At 45.8% G+C, this 23880-nt stretch overlaps 5 protein-coding genes across 6 annotated transcripts; 3 read left to right on the top strand and 2 right to left on the bottom strand.

The window, feature by feature from the left end:
- Positions 1-23: 23 nt before the first annotated feature.
- On the bottom strand, positions 24-4809 carry LOC112885671 (tubulin-folding cofactor E). Its single transcript, XM_025951239.1, has 15 exons — positions 4432-4809; positions 4065-4235; positions 3815-3861; positions 3547-3693; positions 3395-3469; positions 3014-3123; positions 2775-2902; positions 2581-2642; positions 2392-2499; positions 2280-2314; positions 1933-2001; positions 1401-1492; positions 1230-1306; positions 486-563; positions 24-379 (listed from the first exon to the last, which is right to left on the bottom strand). Exons 1-15 carry the CDS (start codon positions 4742-4744, stop codon positions 281-283), a joined length of 1611 nt encoding a protein of 536 aa, XP_025807024.1. The 5' UTR covers positions 4745-4809; the 3' UTR covers positions 24-280.
- Positions 4810-4984: 175 nt separating this feature from the next.
- Positions 4985-8135, top strand: LOC112885673 (ras-related protein RABD2c-like). The gene is made up of 8 exons (XM_025951242.1): positions 4985-5191; positions 5303-5375; positions 5500-5547; positions 5661-5708; positions 6517-6588; positions 6747-6902; positions 7108-7211; positions 7684-8135. The coding sequence occupies exons 1-8, from the start codon at positions 5175-5177 to the stop codon at positions 7778-7780; spliced, it is 615 nt and encodes a 204-aa protein (XP_025807027.1). The 5' UTR covers positions 4985-5174; the 3' UTR covers positions 7781-8135.
- Positions 8136-8285: 150 nt separating this feature from the next.
- On the bottom strand, positions 8286-10441 carry LOC112885672 (ras-related protein RABA2a-like). Of its 2 annotated transcripts, none has more exons than XM_025951240.1 (2): positions 9832-10441; positions 8286-8944 (listed from the first exon to the last, which is right to left on the bottom strand). In XM_025951240.1, the coding sequence occupies exons 1-2, from the start codon at positions 9997-9999 to the stop codon at positions 8459-8461; spliced, it is 654 nt and encodes a 217-aa protein (XP_025807025.1). In that variant the 5' UTR covers positions 10000-10441; the 3' UTR covers positions 8286-8458. The 2 variants fall into 2 exon arrangements, with proteins under 2 accessions (XP_025807025.1, XP_025807026.1); XM_025951241.1 differs by having other exon boundaries at positions 9711-9841.
- A 1062-nt stretch (positions 10442-11503) lies between these two features.
- On the top strand, positions 11504-19032 carry LOC112885670 (protein argonaute 1B-like). The gene is made up of 23 exons (XM_025951238.1): positions 11504-11685; positions 12214-13031; positions 13111-13322; positions 13508-13657; positions 13739-13872; positions 13986-14095; positions 14177-14283; positions 14368-14506; positions 14632-14748; positions 15293-15400; positions 15486-15557; positions 16400-16522; positions 16617-16782; positions 16864-16988; positions 17067-17204; positions 17307-17449; positions 17539-17601; positions 17673-17736; positions 17816-17951; positions 18072-18145; positions 18241-18335; positions 18420-18451; positions 18552-19032. The coding sequence occupies exons 2-23, from the start codon at positions 12222-12224 to the stop codon at positions 18764-18766; spliced, it is 3333 nt and encodes a 1110-aa protein (XP_025807023.1). The 5' UTR covers positions 11504-11685; positions 12214-12221; the 3' UTR covers positions 18767-19032.
- A 1981-nt stretch (positions 19033-21013) lies between these two features.
- LOC112886394 (putative 12-oxophytodienoate reductase 5) lies at positions 21014-22411 on the top strand. Its single transcript, XM_025952291.1, has one exon. The coding sequence runs from the start codon at positions 21114-21116 to the stop codon at positions 22224-22226; it is 1113 nt and encodes a 370-aa protein (XP_025808076.1). The 5' UTR covers positions 21014-21113; the 3' UTR covers positions 22227-22411.
- The last annotated feature ends 1469 nt before the right edge of the window (positions 22412-23880 follow it).

Raw genomic sequence — 23880 nt, 5'->3', positions numbered from 1 at the left:
AGGGAAAACTAAGGCTGAAACCATTGTTCGAAAGAAAAAAAGAGCTGAAACCTCTCTTGACAGTGTTGTTACAATACAATGCTGAACCGCTGATGCTTTTTCTAGCCATACACAACAAGATTCACCAAGTGCGCATTTGCTCACAGAAATAAATAAATAAATATACAGGGCAATCAAGAGCAGTGTAGTCCTAGTCATCTTCTCTTCATGCATTAACAACAGCTGCAAGTGTAGTTTGCGTGATAGAGTTGCTTGGTTCCGCTGCTATAATGACGACCGGCTAGCTCTCTTCGTCCACAACAATGTTTGCTCCCGAATCGATCCCAAGCTCCATCAGAGAAGCCGTGTCCTCCTCCAGGAGTTGTGGTAGGGGGCATCCCTGCTCCAATCAAGGCAGCAATCATACACGACTAGATCTGTACATGAAAGGACTAGATCTGTACATGAAAGGTACGACTCCAAAGAGTTACGGTTGCAGTTCATACCTCCTCCTCGACAAATAGTTTCACTCTTATGTCCTTCAGTTTAAAGAAGCTCTCGCACAACGATTTCAACTTCCCGACCTGCAGCACACAAACTTAACGATTTTAAACATTGTTTCATCTAGGAGGTGTTTGGTTTGGAGAGACTTATTATACTCCATAAGCCCCTCACATAGAGGGGCTTATTATGAGCCCAAAGTGGTGTTTGGTTGTAGCAGCTTATAAAAAGCTCCTGTAGTGGTAATAACCTTTCTACCCCTCATTAATACCCCTGTAGGTGAGGGAGATAAGGATAGTGGGAGGAAAGAGAGGATGTTTTGGTGGGGCCCACAAAAAATAAACCTCGTAAGCATCCCTTGGAGGGACTTATGAGCTTACGGGAATGATAGGCTTATGGGGCTTACGAGTATAAGCCTCACCTATAAGGCTTTGAATAAAAAGAGGCTTATTAGGTGCTTATTGGTGGGGCTTATAATAAGCCCCTCCAAACCAAACACCCCCCCTAGATACTCTGAAGAAACAATCAAGGACCTTGAATTACTAGGCACAACTTGCATGGTACTACTCCTTTCCTGCTGACTTATTGAATTCACATATCAATCATTGAATTGCTAAAAGACAGATCGAGCAACAATTGGTAACCATGTTCCTCCACACAATTGCAGGATGCGACTAAAACCTCCCAAGAGACAGCAAATGACAGCCCGATAAATTGAGGATAGCTAAGTAGTACCAACAAGTACTCACAGTTGTTGTAGGAGGCAGCTTCTTTGTCAATGGTTGCTTTTCACCCATAGATGGCCCCACACATTTCAAGGTGATATCTGCATCCGTGGTACAAAAAAATGACCCACTTCTTTCCTGCTGACTTATCAACAATATAAATATTTTATCTAAATTATAGTTCAAGGTCAGTACTTATAAGACCAGAAGACATCTTTTGCGGGCCTGATGTGCTCGAAGTTGGCTTCTCATCTTCAATACCATGAAAGGCCTTGAGTTCAGCAAATCTGCATCAACAATTTTTTTGCTATCTCTATAATCAATTAATCACTGGTTATGCAACAATCTGGTATCTGTTACATGCACATTCAAATGACAAATGAAGCCAGATAGCTCGAACATATCTACAATGATGTAGTCAATCAATTCTGATTGGATAAAAATGGCAGCAACAAAATCCTCTCAGTCGCACATCACATAGGCCATAGATGACCAACTGGTGCTCTTATTGTTAGAAAGATCATTGCATTTGCATGATACACAGGATCACGGATATCGATTCCACTGAAAATCAAATGGATGCACTATGCCAGGATGTATTAACTGAATTTGTTCTTTTCAGAAAAAGAACTATCATAAAAATGAATGGATTATTTCTTCTCTGGGTCATGTTGTGTGAGAATATAAGATTAAAAAATGAAGGATGGGAAAAATTCCACAAACCTACCTAGGGTGCAGCCGTTTGATCTCTTCTTGGTCATTTGATTGTGTTTTTCCCATAACAAGGCGAACATATCTGCAATGTTTACATTACACCACAACTATCAGAACTGCAATGCTACTTTGGGAAATTCTATTGAACATGTTTATATTCAATAAAAAAGTAATGAAAGTATTTAGTAACACTTTCTCAGAACCCAGAGAAAAATCCGCAGTTCACATAGAGGGAAAAAATAACTTCAAATTGTCATTTTATCCGATCTGATCCCCCAACCAGGGTGGACCAGCCACATAACCAAAGAGGCCCTAAATACCAACAGGAAATCATCTACAGGAACAAAAGGATTAACTGACCGTATTTCTGATTCCCTCCGTTCACGTGGGCTTACCTAGATATGCAAGAAGGATATCATATATCTGTACAATGTATTGTACACTCAAAAAAGCATCCAGGAGTTGCATGTACCTCACTGCCATTTAGTATTTTAACTTTGCCAAGCCGAGCAACAAGCACGAATCGGGGAGCACCACCCTTGGCAGGATTGGCTATAGGATTATCAGAAAGCCTGACATCCTTTAAAGAATATAAACCAGTATCGCCATATCAAACAATAAGATTCCAAACAATAAGGGTAAATCCTTGAAACCAACTCACCCTTAAACTTGGGAAGAGGTTAAGAGAATCAACTGAAGAAAAGTCATCGATCTCATTAGAACCTGAGACACTTAAAAGTCACCATTAGCCAGCATATTTAGTTTTTCAGCAAATTCAGTGTAGTATATAAGTCAAATAGAATAGTGTTAGAATCTTATATAACAACAACAAAAACAACCCCACAACAGGCATACCTAATAAAAGGACTTGCAGATTTTCAAATGGCACAGCAGATGCATCATCAAGAGGTCCATGTGATGGATGATTAGATGGATACTTTACAAGCTTGATCCTGTTTTTGTTCAAATGGAGTTGTTCCAAACTGGAGAAATAGGAGGGGAGAGATGATCAATATTCATATTTCATAGTACTGAAATCAAATGCAAAAGTATAAATCAAATTACAGGGAAAAACTTCATTATTCAATTTTTACCTTTTTAAATAAGACAATTTCACAATTTCATCCCATGAATCAATATTATTGTCCTCCAAATTTAAGAGCCGCAATGCATTGAAACCTTGCACAAATTTTCCATCTGGAGTCTGGTTGAAAGGGGGAACACAGTTAGTTTATATAAAATCGTAATTCGTAAAGTCAACATACACTTTTCTGAAACAAGAAAATCGTGCCCTCAAAAACTTGAAAAGGATAATCCATTTAAAATAGATCACATTGCCAGTGAACCATGTTCAATCCTCCAACATCTATAATACAGTTTTTCTATTGCCACTGGACGCATCTGAGATGAAAAACAGGAAATGTAGCAATAGACATGAAGCACATGGAAATATAGGTTTAATAGGAAATACTGACCATGATCATCTTCAGCTTATTCGACATTAGATGGAGCTCGTTGAGACATGTAAATGAGACTTTAAATTTTTCAACCTGTTCCGTGCAAGTTAAACTCAACTTTTAATGTGATCGGCACTGATTAAGAAAGCCTCAAAGTGACAGGTATATACCAGTTCCCATGTTACTCCGCAGTTGTTGAGAACCAAAATACGGATATTTTCTAGCATTGGACTTTCTGTGACATCGTTCTCCATGATATTGTTTGTCAAATTAAGGACTTCCACAGATGCCAGAGCTTGACAAAGAGCCGATATATCCTGCAAACATTTGGTAATGTCACCAACACTATTTATCTGGCTGTTCCTATCTATAGAGCTTCGTGCATGATATCTACAGTAATTGAAATTACAAGAATAATCATTCAGTGAGAATACGTACTTGCCATTGCGAGAATAGATTTCCACTTAAATCAAGAAGCCTGAGATCTGAAGCAAGCAAAACAGCTGTCAGAACTATATAAAAAAGTAGATTTTAGTAAGAATGCTGAGCCAACTAGGCAACTAGCAAGTTTCTAAACAAAAATTGGATGTAGAACCATCAGCACCAGTTGGTACAGTGCATTGTGGCTTACTGAATTAGAGCAAATAAAATGGACAAGAAGAGTACAGTATCATATAATGATATTTACTTGGAACCAAACTCTTGAGTTCCTCTGGTGGTCCAATTGAGCTTACTCCCATGTAGGAAACTGATGCACTGGTGAGGTCGTTGAAGTTCTTGAGCTTCTCCTGAACCTTGTTCTGGCCAACGAATTCAACTGACACACGCTTCTGGCTTGTTGAAAAGACATACATTTCATCTGGGCGCAGTAAACCATGTAATCAGGGATCATTATCAAGGAATTCAACAAATTGCGATGATGCTTGTACACACACAGCAGGAAATGGCGTGCTGCTTGTACAGAAAATTTCTGAGAGAGAGTGAGTGAGAGCATTGGCGCATCAAAGGAAACAAAATGTGAAGACAAATTGAGGGAGGCGTCGGCACGCACTAACCCTGTTCCTCCTTGGTGAAGTCCTCGACGCGGTAGCGGAGGCGGAGCGCGTCCGGGAGCGACATCCCTTTGCTGAGCGCGGTGGGGCGCGCGAAGGAGGCCGAGCGCTCCCCCGCGGCGACGAAGTATCTGCGGCCGGCGACAGAGCCGTCGTGTCGGCCGCCGGCGCCATCGTCCCAGTCGACGCCGACCCAGTCGCCGGAGTGACCCTCGACGGGTCCCAGGTATCGCACCGTGCCTATCCGGCGGGGGTCTCCGACGGCGTGCACACGCTGGCCCAGGCGGAATTCGCCGGCGGTGGCGGCGGCGGCCATGACTGGGATCACTGGTTGCCTGGTTGGTGTGGCAGCGGAGGAGCAACCGAGCAAGACGACGGTCGTGGGCGTCGGCCCGTCGGCTGCATTCATCTGATGGATGAGTGATGGAGGCCCAGAGGCCCACTAGGCCCAGATGTTTGTTTGCTTTGCTCGGCCCAAACCCAGGCAAACAACAGGCGGGTGGGCCATTGTGCAGGCGCCCCTGCCATAGCCAAACCTTGCCAACTCCTCCAAGGTTCCAACCGCTGACCAGTGACCAGCTGACCACCATGCATCCCCAGCGCGGCTCAAGAAAAGGAGCAGCCTTTGCCGGTTTACCCCTGCCTGCCTCTGCCTTTGCGTTGCTTCTACGCCTGCAGTTCCCTCTGAACTTCTTCTCCCTCCTCCGAACTCCATCATCGAATTCGAATCGAAGTCGCCGGCCGCCATGAGCAGCATCGAGTAGTAAGTCCCTCCCTCCCGCCTTTCCCATTCTTCATTCTCGGTTGGGATAAGATCGTGACAATCGCCCACCAAAATTAAAACCCCAACCTCCCCTCCCCTCTCCTCTTTCAGCGATTACCTCTTCAAGCTGCTCCTCATCGGCGACTCATCCGTCGGCAAGTCCTGCCTCCTCCTCCGGTTCGCTGTAAGCCTCCGCCTTTTCTTTTTTCCCCTCCTTATTATGAGCTAAAGAAATTAATTTGGTAGTTTGCTGTGCTTCTGCTCCTGACAAAACCGGCTTTGCTTTCATTCTGTTTTCTTTAACACAGGACGATTCGTACGTTGACACTTACATCAGTACCATCGGTGTTGATTTCGTAAGTAGTACTACAAAACATGCTCTTTTGTCTGTCCTTACTATGATGCTCTCCACTCACTCATGGATCATTAACTAACCGCGACCCTCTGACCCGAATGCTCTGCGTTTCAGAAAATTCGAACTGTTGAGCTCGATGGAAAGACAGTCAAGCTACAAATTGTAAGCTTCATTCAGAGAAATTTATTTATTTATACCAACAACCGTAGCATTGCCATGTGTTCGTTTCCTATACTATTTGGATTCACTTGTGTCTGTGATACCAGGATATGGTATATCGTTTCGTACTTCACATAATCAAACACAAGTGTGGGTACGATTAGTTGGAATATCATAGACCCTTGTGTTCTGCAACATAGCCTCTTTGGTCTGAGATACAAACCCAAAAAGTTATGGATTCAGGTCTGCCTTCTAAACATTGTTCAAACACAACTTGAGTCATTCTTTGGTGCCTTCAGTTCTTATTCTGCGCTAAAATTCTAGCAATGGTGAGAATGATTACGAACCTGAAACGTTAGAACTATGGTATATAGTTTCCCTGATTTTTGTTAGTAGGTGATTGGAGGTGAAGTAGAAATCCTTGGTGGTATTTTATTAGCATCAATAGCCACCGCAACAGCAAAATCCAATTATCCTTAATGGATATATGCCAGGATTCTTTTCCAGTAGAAACTGATTTGTATGATTATAAGACAGATCTTCATGGTGTACTCATCTCATATAATTTACATCACATAATTTTGAATGGATAAGCATACGTGCCAGGTAGCAGATTTCCAATACTAATGGACATCAGATAACTTCGATAGTTAGATTGCAAATGCTTGGGAAGAAGCTAGGAACTGGAAATTTAGGTATTCATTACTAAATTGGTGAGATTTAATGTGTTGGCTCACACATTGCTTTACAAATGTACTCATATTTGTCCAGCCACCAGTTGTTGATAGTGATGTCATTGTTTCTTGTTCAGTGGGACACAGCAGGCCAAGAAAGGTTCAGGACAATTACAAGCAGTTATTACCGAGGAGCTCATGGAATCATTGTAATTCCTTTTAAATGCTGATCAGATTTCCTGTTTTACTTATCTGACGCAATACAGTGAATTAGGATAGCTTGAATAGAGTTGCTGTTTACTCTTTTTAGTTATTGACAATGTGCCAGTCTTGGAATGAAATTAATATCACACTCCACTCTTTTCAGATTGTATATGACGTGACGGACATGGAGAGCTTCAATAACATCAAGCAGTGGCTGAGTGAGATTGATAGGTATGCCAGTGACAGTGTTTGCAAGCTGCTAGTTGGGAACAAGTGTGATTTGGTCGATAGTAAGGTTGTTGATACCGAAACAGCAAAGGTAAAGATCCTTTTTCTTATGCTTTTTCCGTAAGATGTTAGCATAATGCTGGCTAACAGCTAACTGCGACAACTCATAAAAGTATCAAAAATGAATGAACAAAATGAAAGGAAGATTGCATCTCTATTTGTGGTTCTGTTTTATTCTCGATAGATATGTATATATTTATGTGTTCTTCCGAACCTGACAATTAAATCAACTGCAGGCTTTTGCGGATTCATTAGGAATTCCCTTTATTGAGACAAGTGCAAAGGAATCCATCAATGTTGAGGAAGCTTTTCTAACCATGTCATCGGAAATAAAGAAAAGGTAAGTTAAATTAAAAACAAACTTTTTCAGAAGCCTTTTTTAGATGAAGGCTTTTGTGGATTCATTAGGAATTCACTTTATTGAGACAACTGCACAATTGAATGCTCGCATTTTTTCCTCTTCCAATCTTTACCCTTTTTTTAGTTGAAGAGCCGAATGATGGAAATTTTCTCACAATTTCACATGTAACTTTCTGACTACTCGAAAATCAAGCTTTTTACTTTTTTTTCTTTTTTAGGTAAATAATTCAGGACATCCTCTTGATCATTAATGTTAGCTTTTCTGAGTGCTGTTGGTGGATCATTGAGCTTTATATCTCTTTTCGGTGCCTCTAATAATATGGAGTGTGCATGCTGCCCTTTTTATAGTTGCATCCGTGATGGCACACCTTTGCGTGCTGTTCTGAGGTGGATATTTGATTGAGGGGCATGCCTGCCTGATGATTTTATCACTTGCCGTGCTACTGCTGCAGGATGGCAACCCAACCCAGCGTGGAGAGAAGACCCACCGTCCACGTTCACATGAAAGGGCAGCCAATACAGCAGAAGAGCAGCTGCTGCTCGTCATAGACAGTCATAGGCGTCCTGAAAGCAAGGGAGGGTATACCTGCAGACCTGCAGTGCTCCATTCCTATCATCTGGGGGGCCTTCAGGTTTGGTGAGTGGTTGGATGGATGCTGCAAGACTTTATCCAGCCAAGATTATATTTGAGAAAGCACTGGATGGAATGGAGGATACTAAATGTGTGTCATTTTAGCGTTATAGATGTCTATCCTTTAGCCAGATTAGCATCAATTGCACAGTTTGTATCAGTATTAAGCAGTAAAATGTACCATCTAATCTTAAAACCTGCATTTAATTGCATGATATACGGTGTGTACTGGTTGCTGATTGTTGAACATGATAATTGAGCTTGTCTATCTCATCTTTTTGTCAGCCGGAGTTTGTAATTGTCTTCGATTCTGGGCTACGTTTTTGGAAATGCAGATCTCAATTGGTTATACGCAAGCTTGCTGATACTTGATAGAAAATAATTGAATCGGTGATTTGATATATAATCGTATAAGAGAACAACTGACTTGATGATTTGATATAATCATATATAACTGCTTGCTTTAGGGAATATGTGAACATGAGGTCCAACAAAGGTACTATCTGACAAAATGAATCAACAAACTTTGGACTCAAAACAGCCATCACAACAACACAATCGCCTCTGGAAGATCTCAGCAGGACGCACCACCCGTACTAAGCTGAGCAGCATTGCTTCTTTTCAGTAGCAGCGTCGCCGGCTGCAACGTTGATCGTCTTGCCTTCCTTGACGCCTCCGGCAGCCCCAGACTCATCCGACGCCACTGGTTTTTTGCTGATGGCACGGTAAATGTCACCCAGAATCAGCTGGAACGCCTCCTCGACATTTGTCGCCTCCAGCGCGGATGTCTCGATGTAGGACAGGCCTTCTGCCTCTGCAAAGTTCTGGGCATCCTCTGTGGTGACAGCCCGGAGGTGTCTCAGGTCAGTCTTGTTGCCAACGAGCATGATTCTGATGTTGGAATCAGCGTGGTCGCGCAGCTCCTTGAGCCACCGGCTGATGTTCTCGAAGGTGGTGGGCTTGCTCACATCGTACACGAGGACCGCACCAAGGGCTCCACGGTAGTAGGCACTCGTGATCGCCCGGTAGCGCTCTTGGCCTGCCGTGTCCCAGATCTGTGCCTTGATGATCTTGCCCTCAACCTGCAATATCAAGTCAACATTAGGCACAGGTGAGGGTTTGCATGGCTAGCAGAATCATTTATACATTCAGGAAACACTGTGAAAAACACTGCAACTTGCATCATTTCTTGGTTAACTGAGAATCTTCTTGTGACAAGTTTGTAAGAGGTGCAGTTTTTGACAATGAGCAGTTTGTAACAGCACTCCCATTTCTTGGTTGGGATAGGGAGGGCTAAGGAATAAACATAGTTGGGCAGGAACCCATTTCGGGACTTGCAGTTGGAACTCTACTCGTTGGATCTCAGCAGCCAAGGCAACAAGCAAACAAGAAACAGTTCAGCCTGGTAGGTAGAGCACAATGGGAAGGGTAGTTAGGCAGTTATGCTCTGCACTAGGGGCAAAGATACTTGCCACTTGCTACGGAATTGAGAGTGACACTGATTGAGGCTAACGTTTATCTACAAGTAACATACACTGCTGTACCCCACTAGTGGTGGTGCAGGTGGAAGATCACTCTTTCATCATACAATCCAATGAGATGAGCGCGTCTGGTGTGACACTGTGAGCTGGGCTGGAGTCGACTCGTGTATCTTTGCTTTGCTTAGCAGGAAAGACGGCAACTTTTAAGCCCTGCTAGCGTTGAGCCGAGCTAGCTGCGAAATCAATGGGTGTATCAAATAAATGGATCATCCATCCATATTCAGCAGGCAAGGACAAAACCAGCTTGATAGATTGCTTAAAAAAACATTGTTTTTGCACGAATGGGGGAGGGGGACAGGATCTGTACTCTGATCTGATCCGATGTGTAGCGGCCGGGGGGGAGATCTGATCTGTTCTGATCCAGTCCAGCGAGGTACTGTACTAGTGCTAGCAATCGAAAGGAAGAGCAAGATGGTGGAGTGACTGACATGGAGCGTTCGCGTTGCGAACTCGACGCCGATGGTGGACTTGGACTCGAGGCAGAACTCGTTGCGGGTGAAGCGGGAGAGCAGGTTGGACTTGCCGACGCCGGAGTCCCCGATGAGCACCACCTTGAAGAGGTAGTCGTACTCCTCCTCCGCGCGCCGCCCGGCCATCGGACTGGATCGGATTGGATCTCCCCTTGCTTGAGCTCGAGTCCCTCGCTCTCGCTCTCGCTCTCGCTCTCGGTAGAGAGGGAGGAGGGGAGAGTCACCTGACCAAACGGAGTGACTGACTGAAGCAAGCAAGGGCCAAGCCAAGGACGAGGGAGCTGCTGGATCTATTGCTCTGCTCGGCTGGCTCTGCCTCACCCACCCTCCAGTCTGCCTGCCCCTTGCGGAGGGGAGAGGAGGAGCTGCTGATCCTCGCTCGCTCGCTCTCCCCAGTTTCCACTTTCCCCAAACGAGTCCCCTCGGGATCTGCGTGCGGGTCTAGCGCGATTTTTTCCTTTGGCACACCTGTATGAGAGAGATGAGATGTGTTCTTGTGCGTACACAAGTCTAAAAGGTTGCGTCTTTAATAAGAACGATCAAACCATCCTAGCCCGTAGATAACGAACTCGGTGTACTAACTCGACTGGTGTAGCATCACATGTGGAAAGCAACGATTTATTTGTGAGGGCATGTCCTGGTGAGACACGACGGACGATCGCTCTTACCATTGAATTGGCTCTGATAATTGGCATGCGGGCCACGTCTGACCGTTCATAGCCATACATATTGATCGATGCTTTAACAAACACGTATCATATAAGGTCATATACCACAATAGATAAATAGACGACTTATGAAATCTATCCGGTATATAATATAAAATATATATGCTGATGCTCGTAAAAAATATACAATCATATAAAATTTCCATCTCCATCTCCATCTAGTCGCGAGGGCATAAATTTTCCCCTCCCCCAACAACAACTAGCACCCCAGCGATAACAGCTAGCGCCGAGTGCTACGATTTCGCTTCACCTCATCTTTATAGAGATCTACTCTGCGCCACCATTCGTTCGACCTTGTATTTCTTCAATCCTTTCTTCTTTGCTATAAAATTAATCTGTGTGGACAATAGATGTGGAGGACAATTTTTGGTGACGAATATGTTCCGTGGATCAATCATCAAGTCCATCGTATCTCATCTCGAACAATTCCATGAGGATTAGACTCTTACGATAGTAGTTGTGGTCACCGTAGGATGACACTTCCTCTACCAAATAGATCCATTAATTTCTTTTTATGTACAATTTCTATGCAGTGGCGGTGCTATTTTATATGACTTTCGTGTTGCCTATCCATGGGAGGGTAGAAAAGAGGAGGAAGTGGAAAAGTGAAGGGGAAAAGGGAAGGATAATCCTCGATGGTGAAATTTGTTCGTGGAAAATAGAGTAATGCCAAAATCGATTATTTTCTATCAATTTATCTTACCGGATATATCCCATATTGTTACTCTTATTCAAGAACTGCCTTCCGTGATTTACTCGGATAAAAGCTCGACATCGACGTCATGTGGGACGCGATGACGTGAAGTCTTGTTGAGAAAAACCTCGTGCTGTCTCGTACGCCGCCCACCCGAATCCCTAGCGTGGGCGCGCGTGGCCTAACCCACCACGTTGCTTGCCTACACCCAGACGACCGCCCGGATCAATACCTTTCCCTTCTCCCTCTCAAAAAAGAGAAAACTTTCCCTTCTCTCGGACTCTCTCCTCCCTTTGCTCTTCCTTCCTTGGCGGCGACGACTGGGCGAGCGGCGGCGCCATTTGTCCTGTCTTCGCCCAGCCCTTTGCCGGCGACGAGCGCATCCTCCAGGTATGCCCGCCCTTCTCTTTCCTTATGCTGTGCGAGACGGAGCACCCCAAACCCTAACAAAACTATTTGTATTCGGATCTAAATCCAGTTACAATAATTACCTAGTAACTTCGATTTCGTTTGCAAGAATTATCGGGTGTACATGTGTACACCCATGTCCTATGCTGGGTCCGCCCCTGAGGTGCACTTCACATGTCTCGTGCGCTATGTTCTTGTTGTTCATTGCACCATTATGGTTCCACTGTTGTATTTTTTTTTATAACACTGCTGTTGTATACATTTATAGATTAGATAGAGTAAACCCTTCCGGGGCTAGTTCGTTTTAATTCTCAGAGGTTAGATACCTTGCTGTCGTTGTGTGTTCCTGGCTTCCTGCAATGTGTGTATTGCATACCCTGCTGTCGCTGTGTGTCCCTGCGATGTGTGTATCACATACCCTGCTCTCATTGAGTATGTGTATCACATACATACATCATTTTCATGCGCTACTAAATTTGTTTTGACGCTCTTGTATCTCTGTCATGCCAGGGTCCATCATGGTGAGGAAGAAAAGAACTGGCCCTGGAGAGAGTTCTGGGGAGGCTCCTGGAGCGCCTGGACAGGGCTCCTCGCAGCGATCTGAGACAACTCAACAGCATGGGGGAGGACGTGGTTTACTGCCCCAACAAGGTGCCCGTGGTGGAGGGCAACACCAGGTCCGTGGTGGATATCAGGGCTGTGGAGGGCCAACTGAGTCTCAACCGCGCGACTACCAGGGGCGTGGTGGGTATCAGGGCCGTGGAGGCCCACCTTCACAACATCCTGGTGGGCCATCTGAGGCTCAACCGCGTGGATACCAGGGCCGTGGTGGATACCAGGGCCGTGGAGTCCCACCTTCACAACATCCTGGTGGTGGACCACCTGAGTATCAATCACAGGAGTACCAGGGACGTGGTGGTCCACGCGCCAGAAGGGGAGTGCCTCAGCCACACTACGGTGGGCATGGGGGAGGTAGTGTTGGACCAAGTGTTCCTCCAGGTCCATCGAGATCAGTTCCCGAGCTGCACCAAGCCCCATTTGTCCAATATCAAGCCCCTGTGGCGGTATCACCATCCCCACCGGGAGCTGGCTCTTCCTCGCAGCCTGCGGAGGCCGAGGTGAGCACTGGACAAGTCCAGCAACAGTTTCAGCAACTTGCTATTCGTGGTCAGAGTTCAACCAGCCAAGCCATTCAGATGGCACCAGCATCAAGCAAATCGGTTAGATTCCCATTGCGCCCTGGCAAGGGTACTTATGGCTCCAGGTGCATTGTGAAGGCAAATCATTTCTTTGCTGAGCTGCCTGATAAAGACCTTCACCACTACGATGTAAGTCTGTAATAAGAAGGCATAATTCCTCATGGTACTTCTTATATGTGATTTCTGATAACCAGCCTATTGTCACCAGGTTTCTATTACGCCTGAGGTTACTTCACGTGGCGTCAATCGTGCTGTCATGGGACAGCTTGTAACTCTTTATAGACAGTCTCATTTGGATGGGCGTCTACCTGCATACGATGGAAGGAAGAGCCTTTATACAGCGGGACCATTGCCATTTACATCTAGGACATTTGAAATTACTCTGCAAGATGAGGAGGCTAGTCTTGGTGGAGGACAAAGGTATTGCTGGTGCTATCGTATTTGTGCTTAAAACACATCCAAAATTTCGTACTGACATTCTTTCTGTTTTAACGTATTTGTGCTTAAAACACATCCAAAATTCTGTACTGACATTCTTTATGTTTTAACATCTTTGTGCTTAAAACACATCCAAAATTTCGAACTGACATTCTTTATGTTTTAAGGCGCGAAAGGGTATTTACGGTGGTGATCAAATTTGCTGCCCGCGCTGATCTCCACCATCTGGCTATGTTTCTAGCTGGGAGGCAACCAGATGCTCCTCAAGAGGCTCTTCAAGTACTTGACATTGTACTACGTGAATTGCCTACTGCCAGGTAATCTTTGAGATAATGGTATTTTGTTAAGAGTTATTTTCCTATGGCAAAGTCCCCATTGTCTTCTCATTTCCGGTGTAGGTATTGCCCTGTTGGTAGATCATTTTATTCTCCCAACTTAGGGAGACGCCAGCAACTTGGTGAGGGTTTGGAAACTTGGCGGGGTTTCTACCAAAGCATAAGGCCCACACAGATGGGTCTTTCTCTGAATATTGGTTAGATACCATCATTCTCATGTTGATTCTTTTTGTCATGTTGCTTTCAGTTTTGACACTACTTACACTGTCTTATCTGAAATGTCGCGGTTGCTTGATTTCTTTTATTGCAGATATGTCCTCTACTGCATTTATTGAGCCCCTCCCTGTTATTGATTTCGTTGCTCAGCTTCTTAACAGAGATATCTCAGTTAGACCGTTATCTGATTCTGATCGTGTGAAGGTTTGATTAATTACCGAAAGTTTCTTGATAGAAACTTTGGTTTATGCCTTGTCACTTTTCATTGTTATCCTCCCTTTGCAGATTAAAAAAGCTCTACGAGGTGTAAAAGTCGAAGTCACACACCGAGGGAACATGCGAAGGAAATATCGTATATCTGGCCTCACTTCACAGGCAACAAGGGAGTTATCGTATGTGCATATTACCTAGCTTTGCATGGATTGATAGTGCAAGGAGTAATGTGCTGACATGATTTCTTTGATTTTCCTGTATAGATTCCCTATTGATGATCGTGGTACCGTGAAGACTGTGGTGCAATACTTCCTGGAGACTTACGGCTTCAGTATTCAGCACACTTCTTTGCCTTGCTTGCAAGTGGGCAATCAACAGAGACCAAATTATCTGCCTATGGAGGTTAGTGTCTAACTAGCTCTATTGCAATTGATATATTATATTATGTTTATCTATCCATATGATTTCTAATTGCTATATCCAGCTTCAGCATGATTTCATTACTTGCTAATGGTTTGAAATACCAGGTCTGTAAGATAGTTGAGGGACAGCGTTACTCAAAACGACTCAATGAGAAGCAGATCACTGCTTTACTGAAAGTGACTTGCCAGCGTCCTCAAGAGCGTGAGAAAGACATCCTGCAGGTGATTACAAATCATATTTGTTGGTTTGACACTTTTGACTTAGGCATAGGAGGAGGAGGAGTTGCTGCAGCAGCAGAGCAATATCAGTGTCTTTAGGAAATGATAATTACTTGATTAGAAAGTTATTCATGCAAAGCAAACTTATAGGTCCTAGTGAAGAGCACTGTCTATTATTAAGAATTGTTGTTTTATATATAATCATTAAGTGACATTAGTGATCTGGTCGTCTAATTCGTGAGTGTGGTGAGTCTGTAGCAATCCCTTTAGTGTGTGAGTCCCTCCCTCGCACCCTGTGGGCGGGTGGGTGCTTGCATCCGTGTAAATTTATGTGTGTGTGTGTTCATTCCTTTGTACACATTTTCTTCTCTTCTTAATGGAATAACACACAGCTCTCCTGCCCTTTCGAGAAAAAAAATGGTTAATTGACATGGATATTTTCTTGCATTTGTTCATTTAATTAGCTTGTGCCTTCATGATTCACGATGGTTAATCAATCTGAACTGACGGTTCTAAATCTCTTGTTTGCCTTACCTCTTTTGATCAGACTGTGCATCACAATGCGTACTTCGAAGATCCATATGCACAGGAATTTGGCATAAGGATTGATGAGCGTCTTGCATCCGTCGAAGCTCGTGTTCTGCCTCCCCCGAGGGTTAGTGAGTTTTCATCTGTGGTTTAGCAGTTGATTTGCATCTTTGGACATTCTTTGACCTGGTATTCTACTTTTTGTGTAATAGCTGAAATACCATGACAGTGGCAGAGAGAAGGATGTATTGCCAAGAGTCGGCCAGTGGAACATGATGAATAAGGTATGCCTTGTTATGACAGTCCCGAGAAATCAAGATAAAATCTTTTTTTATGAGAATTCCTGCAGGCATACTCAGTTATTCACCTTATGAAACTATTAGAGGAGAAAGACATGATATAGCTCCAACCATTTGTTTAAAAATCTTATAATTACAAAAAGGTAGGAAGTTAGCCCAGCAGCCATGATATAACTGCCACCCTTGAAGCATGATATCATGCTTTCAAGCCGTTGTCTGAGACTTTGAGCATAACGTCAACACTACAGTAATGAAATTGTTTATGTATAGCCTGATAGCTGCTAATGACTTGTGAAATCCTCTGGGTTTTGGCAGTCAGCTACATATTGTTTCTGTCATCTCACAGTTCCATTTGCTCGTGTAGTTTAATATGGAAATTTTCTCGAGGAATTTTGCATGATTTACTTGCAAAACTTTAGCATCAGTGTCTGACTTATCTGAAACTTTGCTCCTGTTTTACCTTCATGCAACTACCTGGTTGTTAATTTGCGACTAATATTTATACCACTTTGCCACTGAAATTGACCATTAAATGAAAAACTCAACCAACCTAGGATTAACTAGGTGACACTGTAAATAAGAAGAAAGAAGCACCCTAATTCAAACAAAGAGGACTCAGACATGGGTGCTAGGGATGTACACCCACACCTCCCAACAACTGAGCTAGGCTTAGTTTCTCTAGGTTATACCCATATACATTCACATTATTTTGGCCAGATATAATCTATTTCAACCTGTAGCTTGCCTTTTGTTTTCCCCTGGTTGATGATCATTAAAAAATTGTAACTTGTGTCTTGTTTATTATTTTCTGTTATTTTGTATGGTAGAAAATGGTCAATGGCGGCAGAGTTAGCAGCTGGGCATGCATTAACTTCTCACGAAATGTGCAAGATAATGCTGCCAGGATTTTCTGTCATGAGCTGGCTCAGATGTGCCAAGTATCTGGAATGGTACGTGTCAATCAGATAGAACTTCAATACAGTTATCTGTTTGTCACTTTAGGTTTTGTTTGTGTCATTTGCCCTTCATATTCTGTTCTTCTAGGACTTTGCACTTGAACCTGTGCTACCCGCATTGACTGCGAGGCCTGAACATGTTGAAAGAGCACTAAAGGGACGCTATCAAGATGCCATGAACATACTCAGACCTCAGGGCCGAGAACTTGACCTGCTGATTGTAATACTGCCCGACAATAATGGCTCACTGTATGGTATGTGTTCTCTTCCAAAAGGCTCTCAATCAATTTGCCCAATGAATGGACTTCGTTATTAGTATTGTTTTCATTCTTCAGGGGATCTCAAAAGGATCTGTGAGACTGATCTTGGATTGGTCTCCCAATGTTGTCTGACTAAACATGTTTTCAAGGCAAACAAGCAGCAGTATCTTGCAAATGTTGCCCTTAAAATAAATGTTAAGGTATATCATTGCACCCCAACTGTTCTAATTTTTTACATTAACACTAGACTCGTCTCTTACAGTTTTCCTACTTTTAAGGTTGGGGGAAGGAATACTGTGCTTGTAGATGCTTTGGCAAGGAGAATTCCCCTTGTCAGTGACAGACCAACCATTATATTTGGTGCGGATGTTACCCATCCCCATCCTGGAGAAGATTCTAGTCCTTCCATTGCAGCTGTAAGTGTGGCACTATTCTGGCAAAGAAAGACCAGAAAATCTGTTCTTTTTCTTGGTTGAAGTTTCACTCTCTTTTTCCTCACCGTGTACCTCCCTCCCTAGGTGGTTGCTTCTCAAGACTGGCCGGAGGTCACCAAGTATGCAGGATTAGTGAGTGCCCAAGCCCATCGCCAAGAGTTGATACAGGATCTTTTCAAAGTATGGCAAGATCCCCAAAGAGGGACTGTCACTGGTGGCATGGTCAAGTATGATATTTATGGAGATAAATGAGATGCATTCACTTCTCCATGTGTGGATCCTGCTGTATGTATAATTTTTGTTGATGATTGTGCAGGGAACTTCTCATTTCTTTCAGGAGGGCAACAGGACAGAAACCCCAGAGGATCATATTCTACAGGTTCCTACCTTGCGCATGGGCACCTTTTCTGACAATGATTCCCAGTATATTAAACCACATATTACTTTCAGGGATGGTGTTAGCGAGGGACAGTTCTATCAAGTTTTGTTATACGAACTTGATGCCATTAGAAAGGTGAACTTAAGTACATTCCTGGTGATGTTCTTCACCTCTAATTTTCCTCTGACTACCCTTTGTGAAACTATGGTTACAGGCCTGTGCATCGTTGGAGCCCAATTACCAGCCTCCAGTTACTTTTGTAGTGGTCCAGAAGCGTCATCACACTAGGTTGTTTGCTAACAACCACAATGATCAGCGTTCTGTTGATAGAAGTGGAAACATACTGCCTGGTTAGTTCTTGATTCATTTCATATTATATTTTGGGCTTAGCTTGTATATTCTTATCTTTTTGGGGATAGATTAGCTTGCCTAATCTGAATGTCTGTGAACTTTTTTAATTCTACATATAGGCACTGTGGTGGATTCAAAGATTTGCCATCCAACTGAGTTTGATTTCTACCTGTGTAGCCATGCTGGCATTCAGGTTGAGATTCCCTATCTCGTTGCTGGATTCCATTTATTTGTTTCTACTACACTACATGATGGAATAAATTGATTGCTGATTTGGGGTCCTTTCAGGGAACAAGCCGCCCCGCACATTATCATGTTCTGTGGGATGAGAACAAATTTACGGCTGATGGGTTACAATCTCTAACGAACAACTTGTGCTACACGTAATATTTACTGCTCAGCCTATCTGTTCTTTTAAATTGAACTCCTAACTGCCGACTTACGAAAAACAATATCAATATTTGCAGGTATGCTAGGTGCACACGCTCAGTATCGGTTGGTAAGTGCAACTTGCCCTTGAGTATATTGACCACCAACCACCTTTGAGGTGGGTGGTAATGCAAGACAGAATGCTGAAAATTTTACTCTACTGCTTGCAGTGCCTCCTGCATACTATGCTCACTTGGCAGCCTTCCGAGCTCGCTTTTACATGGAGCCAGATACCTCTGACAGTGGGTCGATGGTGAGCAGTGCTGGAACGAGCCGTGGCCCTCCCCCTGGGAGTTCTCGCAGCTCCAGGGCTGGCGGGAGTGCTGCTGTGAGGCCTCTACCTGCTCTCAAGGAAAACGTGAAGCGTGTCATGTTTTACTGCTAAGATGGATGCTGGCCTGCTGCTTTGAGCGACCAGTATCCTCCTACCTTGCCTACCTGGTGTGTATTTCGAGTGCTTGCACTCTTATGGTGATGCTGGGGCACTGTTATGCACCTCCAAATTTAGTTTTCTGAGCTGCGAATTTGTGGTACCGTTTTATACTATTGTAAACTGCTTGCGGTAATATTGTACTCTGAAGATTGGTTTGTCCTGGACTTATTTAGACCTGGTTTGTAGTGGAATTATTTGAACCTGTTTGTGTCTGCAAATATTGCCGGTCTGATATTGATTGGTCACTACTGGTTTGTCAAGTAAATTCTGCAGTATGGGATACCCCGTGGTCTTGCTGATTGCATGTGGATTTCAATTCCGCATTAGGCAACCTGGACGCCATAGTGGTGGGCACTCCAGGTCCTTAAGAGGAAGTGGGAGTGAGCTTCTTCGGATGGCCACGATGGACATACGCTTTCATGGTTGGTTGACCCATACTGCCTGATGCTTATGTAGGAGAGATGAAGGAAACTTCCTACTCATTTGGACTCGAATGCCACAGAAAGTGACTTTACTGCAGAGGAGAGCGCTGGACCTCTTGATTTTTTTAATTAAAAGGAATCAAGTAATATAAAGCTGGAAACTTTGACAATCAGCTTCCTATTACTGTATGCAAAAATTACATTGCGAAAGCACTTTCCTAGGCGTGTTTCTGTCAAATAATCAAGCCCTGAGCCGCCTTGAAAAAATGTCTGATATAATGGTGCTAAGACACTCCTAAAAAATGTTTGATAGAGAGTCAGAGAAGCACTCCTAAAAAGTAAAAATGCGATGGAGTGGTAGACCGAGATCATAAAGTCTCTGCTGATAAAAACAGAAAGATATGGCGGGGAAAAGGTGGGCCACCCGACGGAGGAGGAGAGCATTTGTTTCAGCTTGCATCGGTCAGGGGTGGCGTCAGCGTCGTCATCGCTGCATCATTCATGTCTCAATTGTTTTGCATGATCGTATCTCCATTCTCCAGTATACATGCTGCATCATGTTCTGCTATAGTGCCAGTAAGCAGTGACACGACATGAGATGAGATGATGTGTTAGTTGTCGGTCTGTTTGACTCATGGCCAATAGCCGCCGGCATGGCCCACGGGAGCTGCCTGCCTTCTTCCTTCCTCCTGGACTCCTGGCGGCGGCTGCCGCTTTCCTCTTCAAATCATGGTGCCATTCTTTCGAGATACGACCAGGAGGGCTTCAAAGATTGGAGCATTATTCAGGATTATCCATATTTTCTGGCGAGATCGAGGACAGTCGGAGTACAGCCTCACAAGACGACGCATAGAGATGGATTTTTCAAACTAATTACTGACCCCTCGGAGTACTAGCCTTATTAAGTTATCGCTAAATAGGAGGTGTGGTTTGGCAATCCCTGCTTTGCAATGGATCCAAAAGGTGTTAAAAGAGCGTGTTTGGTATAGCTCCAACTTCAAAAAAATTATGGAGTTCTTGGAGCTGCTCATACCCAGCTTTAGAAATTCTTGAAGGTAGAGTTGTAAATAAATCAAGGGTCTTTTGCTGAGTTATTATACTTTTTTCTAGATTTAAAATAAAAATATAGAATATTTTAATATATTTTACAAATTTCAGCTTCAGCATGAATCTGGAGCTGTGCCTAGCAGGCTCTAAGCAAACTCAAGGCATTACCATTTCTAGACCGGACCTCATGGGAAGCCAAAGGTGAATTATTGGCAAAACTCCTCCGCAGTACACCTCCTGTTTTGATTTAGATTTAGATTTGCCTCAGTCTCATTCTATGGAAAGAATGATATGTGGTACTGAAGCATTTTGGCCCGGTCGATTGTAATTTATTATATTTTACAAATTATAGCGAACTGCCGATCCTAGCCTCGCGAATGACATGATGAATAACATGCCCCTTAATGCAAGCATTGTTCAGGCCACCTATTGCATTCTTTTCTTCGCAAAGAATGGGTTACGGTTTGATTACTATTAGCCTATTAGGCATTGTTTTAGTATTATAATTGACGGAGCCTAAGTGTATTCCTAGATGCATATAGGTTGGAACAGCCTCCATTATCTAAAGTGGATGTAATTGCTGCCTGCATATCCCTACAGTACTAGCGGGTCGTTGGCTATCTTGAGAATAAACTACTTGCAGTATTCAGCTAGTGCTAACTTCCTTGATGCTATATCAGAAAGAAAAAAAAAACTTCCTGGATGCTATAAATGGAGGCTGCAAGTTTCTGCGCAGCTGCACTCACCTCACCTGCACTCCACTGCTCTGGACTATAAGCTGCCTGCTGCCATTGTTCTCGAGACAAGCAAGGTGCGATCGAGAGCGAGAGATGGAGGCGGCCACTCCTCTGCTGACGCCGTACAAGATGGGCGACTTCGAGCTCAAGCACCGGGTGGTGATGGCGCCGCTGACGAGGCAGCGCTCCTACGGCAACGTGCCGCAGGCGCACGCCGCCGTCTACTACTCCCAGCGCGCCACCAAGGGCGGGCTCATGATCACCGAGGCCACGGGCGTCTCCGACACGGCGCAGGGCTACACCGACACCCCCGGCATCTGGACGGCCAAGCAGGTGGACGCCTGGCGCCCCATCGTCGACGCCGTCCACGCCAAGGGCGCCGTCTTCTTCTGCCAGCTCTGGCACGTCGGCCGCGTCTCCACCACCGCGTTCCAGCCCGGCGGCGCGGCGCCCATCTCCAGCACCGACCGCGCGGTGTCCCCCCAGAGGAGCTTCGACGGCCACGTGGAGGAGTTCTCCGCGCCGCGGCGGCTCGAGGCCCGCGAGATCCCCGCCGTCGTCGACGACTTCCGCCGGGCCGCGCGGAACGCGCTCGACGCCGGGTTCGACGGCGTCGAGATCCACGGCGCCAACGGCTACATCATCGAGCAGTTCCTCAAGGACAGCGCCAACGACCGCGCCGACGAGTACGGCGGCACCCTCGAGCGGCGCTGCCGCTTCGCGATCGAGGTCGTCGAGGCCGTCGCCGGCGAGGTCGGCGCGCGCCGCGTGGGGGTCCGCCTCTCGCCATTCACGGACTACATGGACTGCCACGACTCCGACCCGGAGGCCCTGGCGGGCTACCTCGTCGACAAGCTCAGCGCCGTCGGCGTGCTCTACTGCCACATGATCGAGCCCCGGATGGCGCTGGTGGACGGGCGCCGGCAGATCCCGCACCGGCTGCTGCCGTACCGGAAGGCGTTCCGGGGCACCTTCATCGCCTCCGGCGGGTACGACAGGGCGGAGGGGAACAAGGTGGTGGACGAGGGGTACACGGACCTGGTGTCCTTCGGCCGGCTGTTCCTGGCGAATCCGGACCTCCCCAGGAGGTTCGAGCTCCCCGACGCGCCGCTCAACAAGTACGACCGCGCCACCTTCTACACCTCCGACCCCGTCGTCGGCTACACCGACTACCCGTTCCTCGACGACGTCGTCCAGGCCGCCTGATCGTCGTCCATCGACATTGTACCCGTCGTGTTGCACATCCTCTGCTCTTCCAACTTCCTTTTATTCGTCGATGCGTCGTCGACAACCTTGTACTCTGCTGCTTGATCGGTGTGCACGATATAGCATGTTACGAATGTCAGGAGTTGCAAAATAAATCAAGTTTGACCCGTAATTTTACAAGAGAATTGTTTTGTCAAAATTAAATGAATGGCAAAATTGCTCTTAGGTGCATCCATTTTGACGCTGACAGTTTTTTTTACGAACAACGTTTGACGAGTGCGTTTCTATTATATAGCAGAAAAAATATAAAAATATAGCTATGGAAGACTATAATCAGGAAAAAAGAAAAAAAAAGGCACGACAACAACGCTAGGGTTTAGATTGGGGCATCAACAAGCGTCAAACTCAACTCCACTCAAACAGCTCAGGCTGGTCGGATTGGGACGTCGACGCAAGCCACGCAACTTGTCTCCACGAGACAACACTGCCCAGTCAAATTGGGACATCGACACGGATGAAACCATTATGCTGGGCAACAGAGGCAGATCGAAGCCTAGCCGCCGCGGCTAACAACCTTCTCCACCTCATGTAGCCGCCGTCGGGTACAACCCGTGCTGATAGAAAAACAGACTGCATCGCACCAAAAAAGACCACTGCCATACGGAACCCACCATCGTAGTGTCACTGCATCACCACACGCCATCCAATGAGGTGAAACCACCGGATCCGCCTGCGCCACCACTAAACACAAGTTATAAGGCAGCGTCCACCGTCGGATTATCTCGCCAATGGCGTCGAGGAAATGCAAAAGTACGCTATTTTCTTCTTCCTCCCTCGACTGCCGCCGTTCCGGTTGCGCTCGGCGACGAGCTGAGCTCCCGCGAGCGTGGCAGCGGCAGGCGGCTCTCGAGGATCCTCTCCGACGGCGGTCAGGAATATTCAATTCGCTGGCAGAGGGCCACTGCACAGCCTGGCCAGCGCCCGCTCGTGCTATCAGGCGTGGCGACGCGCCCAGAAGCAGAAACGGCTGATCCAGCTCTTTCTTCCAGCAGAGGCGCAGCGCAGGCGCGAACGCATTGCCCGACCGAGAACCCGCCGGCGACGAGGGACAGCACGAGAGCCCAAGGTGAACGAGCACGTACGCCCAGAACATCGCACACGCGCCGCGCCACGGCCGCCGCCTCCGTCAAGACTCGACACGCGCTGCCCATCTCCTTCGGCCGGTGTAGAATGGGCTCGGCCGCCCATCACGACGACGCTGCTCGCCGGGGGTCCTGTCGGACCTACCGGAGGCCTCCAGCAGGGCGGAGGAGACGGTTCCTCGCATGGAGCAGCCGGAACGCCGCGGCGCTCCGGTGGCGTCGTGACCCCGGGGGTGGACGGTAAATGAAATAACGTCCACCCCGGGTGGTTCCCAGCTGTCCGATCATACTTGTACGGCTGATATTAGAATCCCGAATATACATAGGACTAGGGAGCACCCTTTCCCCCTTGCTGGTCCCACCGCCACGCGTGCCCGTCTCCCGTTTCGCTTGCACTCGGCGACGGGCTGAGCTCCGGCGAGCGTGACAGCGGCCGGCGGCCTCGAGGATCCCCTCCGACGGCGGGAATGAAGATTCGCTAGCAGAGGGTCACCGCACAGCCTGCCCAGAAG

The sequence above is a fragment of the Panicum hallii genome, chromosome 3 (genome assembly GCF_002211085.1).
Source record: "Panicum hallii strain FIL2 chromosome 3, PHallii_v3.1, whole genome shotgun sequence".
In the NCBI taxonomy this organism is placed as follows: Eukaryota; Viridiplantae; Streptophyta; class Magnoliopsida; order Poales; family Poaceae; genus Panicum; species Panicum hallii.
Note: the sequence above shows the minus strand (reverse complement) of the source record. Positions and strands in the feature narration are given on the sequence as shown.

Excerpts from the sequence above, each read along its gene's own strand:
- LOC112885671 (XM_025951239.1), bottom strand. The coding sequence starts at position 4,744 with ATGGCCGCCGCCGCCACCGCCGGCGAATTCCGCCTGGGCCAGCGTGTG. Across the intron at positions 564-1,229 it reads AGCTGCCTCCTACAACAACT|GTCGGGAAGTTGAAATCGTT; the intron begins GTGAGTACTTGT and ends TGTGTGCTGCAG. Across the intron at positions 380-485 it reads AACTATTTGTCGAGGAGGAG|GGATGCCCCCTACCACAACT; the intron begins GTATGAACTGCA and ends TGATTGGAGCAG.
- LOC112885673 (XM_025951242.1), top strand. Across the intron at positions 6,903-7,107 it reads TTGATACCGAAACAGCAAAG|GCTTTTGCGGATTCATTAGG; the intron begins GTAAAGATCCTT and ends AATCAACTGCAG. Across the intron at positions 7,212-7,683 it reads TCATCGGAAATAAAGAAAAG|GATGGCAACCCAACCCAGCG; the intron begins GTAAGTTAAATT and ends CTACTGCTGCAG.
- LOC112885672 (XM_025951240.1), bottom strand. The coding sequence starts at position 9,999 with ATGGCCGGGCGGCGCGCGGAGGAGGAGTACGACTACCTCTTCAAGGTG. Across the intron at positions 8,945-9,831 it reads TCGCAACGCGAACGCTCCAT|GTTGAGGGCAAGATCATCAA; the intron begins GTCAGTCACTCC and ends TTGATATTGCAG.
- LOC112885670 (XM_025951238.1), top strand. The coding sequence starts at position 12,222 with ATGGTGAGGAAGAAAAGAACTGGCCCTGGAGAGAGTTCTGGGGAGGCT. Across the intron at positions 13,032-13,110 it reads AAGACCTTCACCACTACGAT|GTTTCTATTACGCCTGAGGT; the intron begins GTAAGTCTGTAA and ends TATTGTCACCAG. Across the intron at positions 14,284-14,367 it reads CAGGCAACAAGGGAGTTATC|ATTCCCTATTGATGATCGTG; the intron begins GTATGTGCATAT and ends TTTCCTGTATAG.
- LOC112886394 (XM_025952291.1), top strand. The coding sequence starts at position 21,114 with ATGGAGGCGGCCACTCCTCTGCTGACGCCGTACAAGATGGGCGACTTC.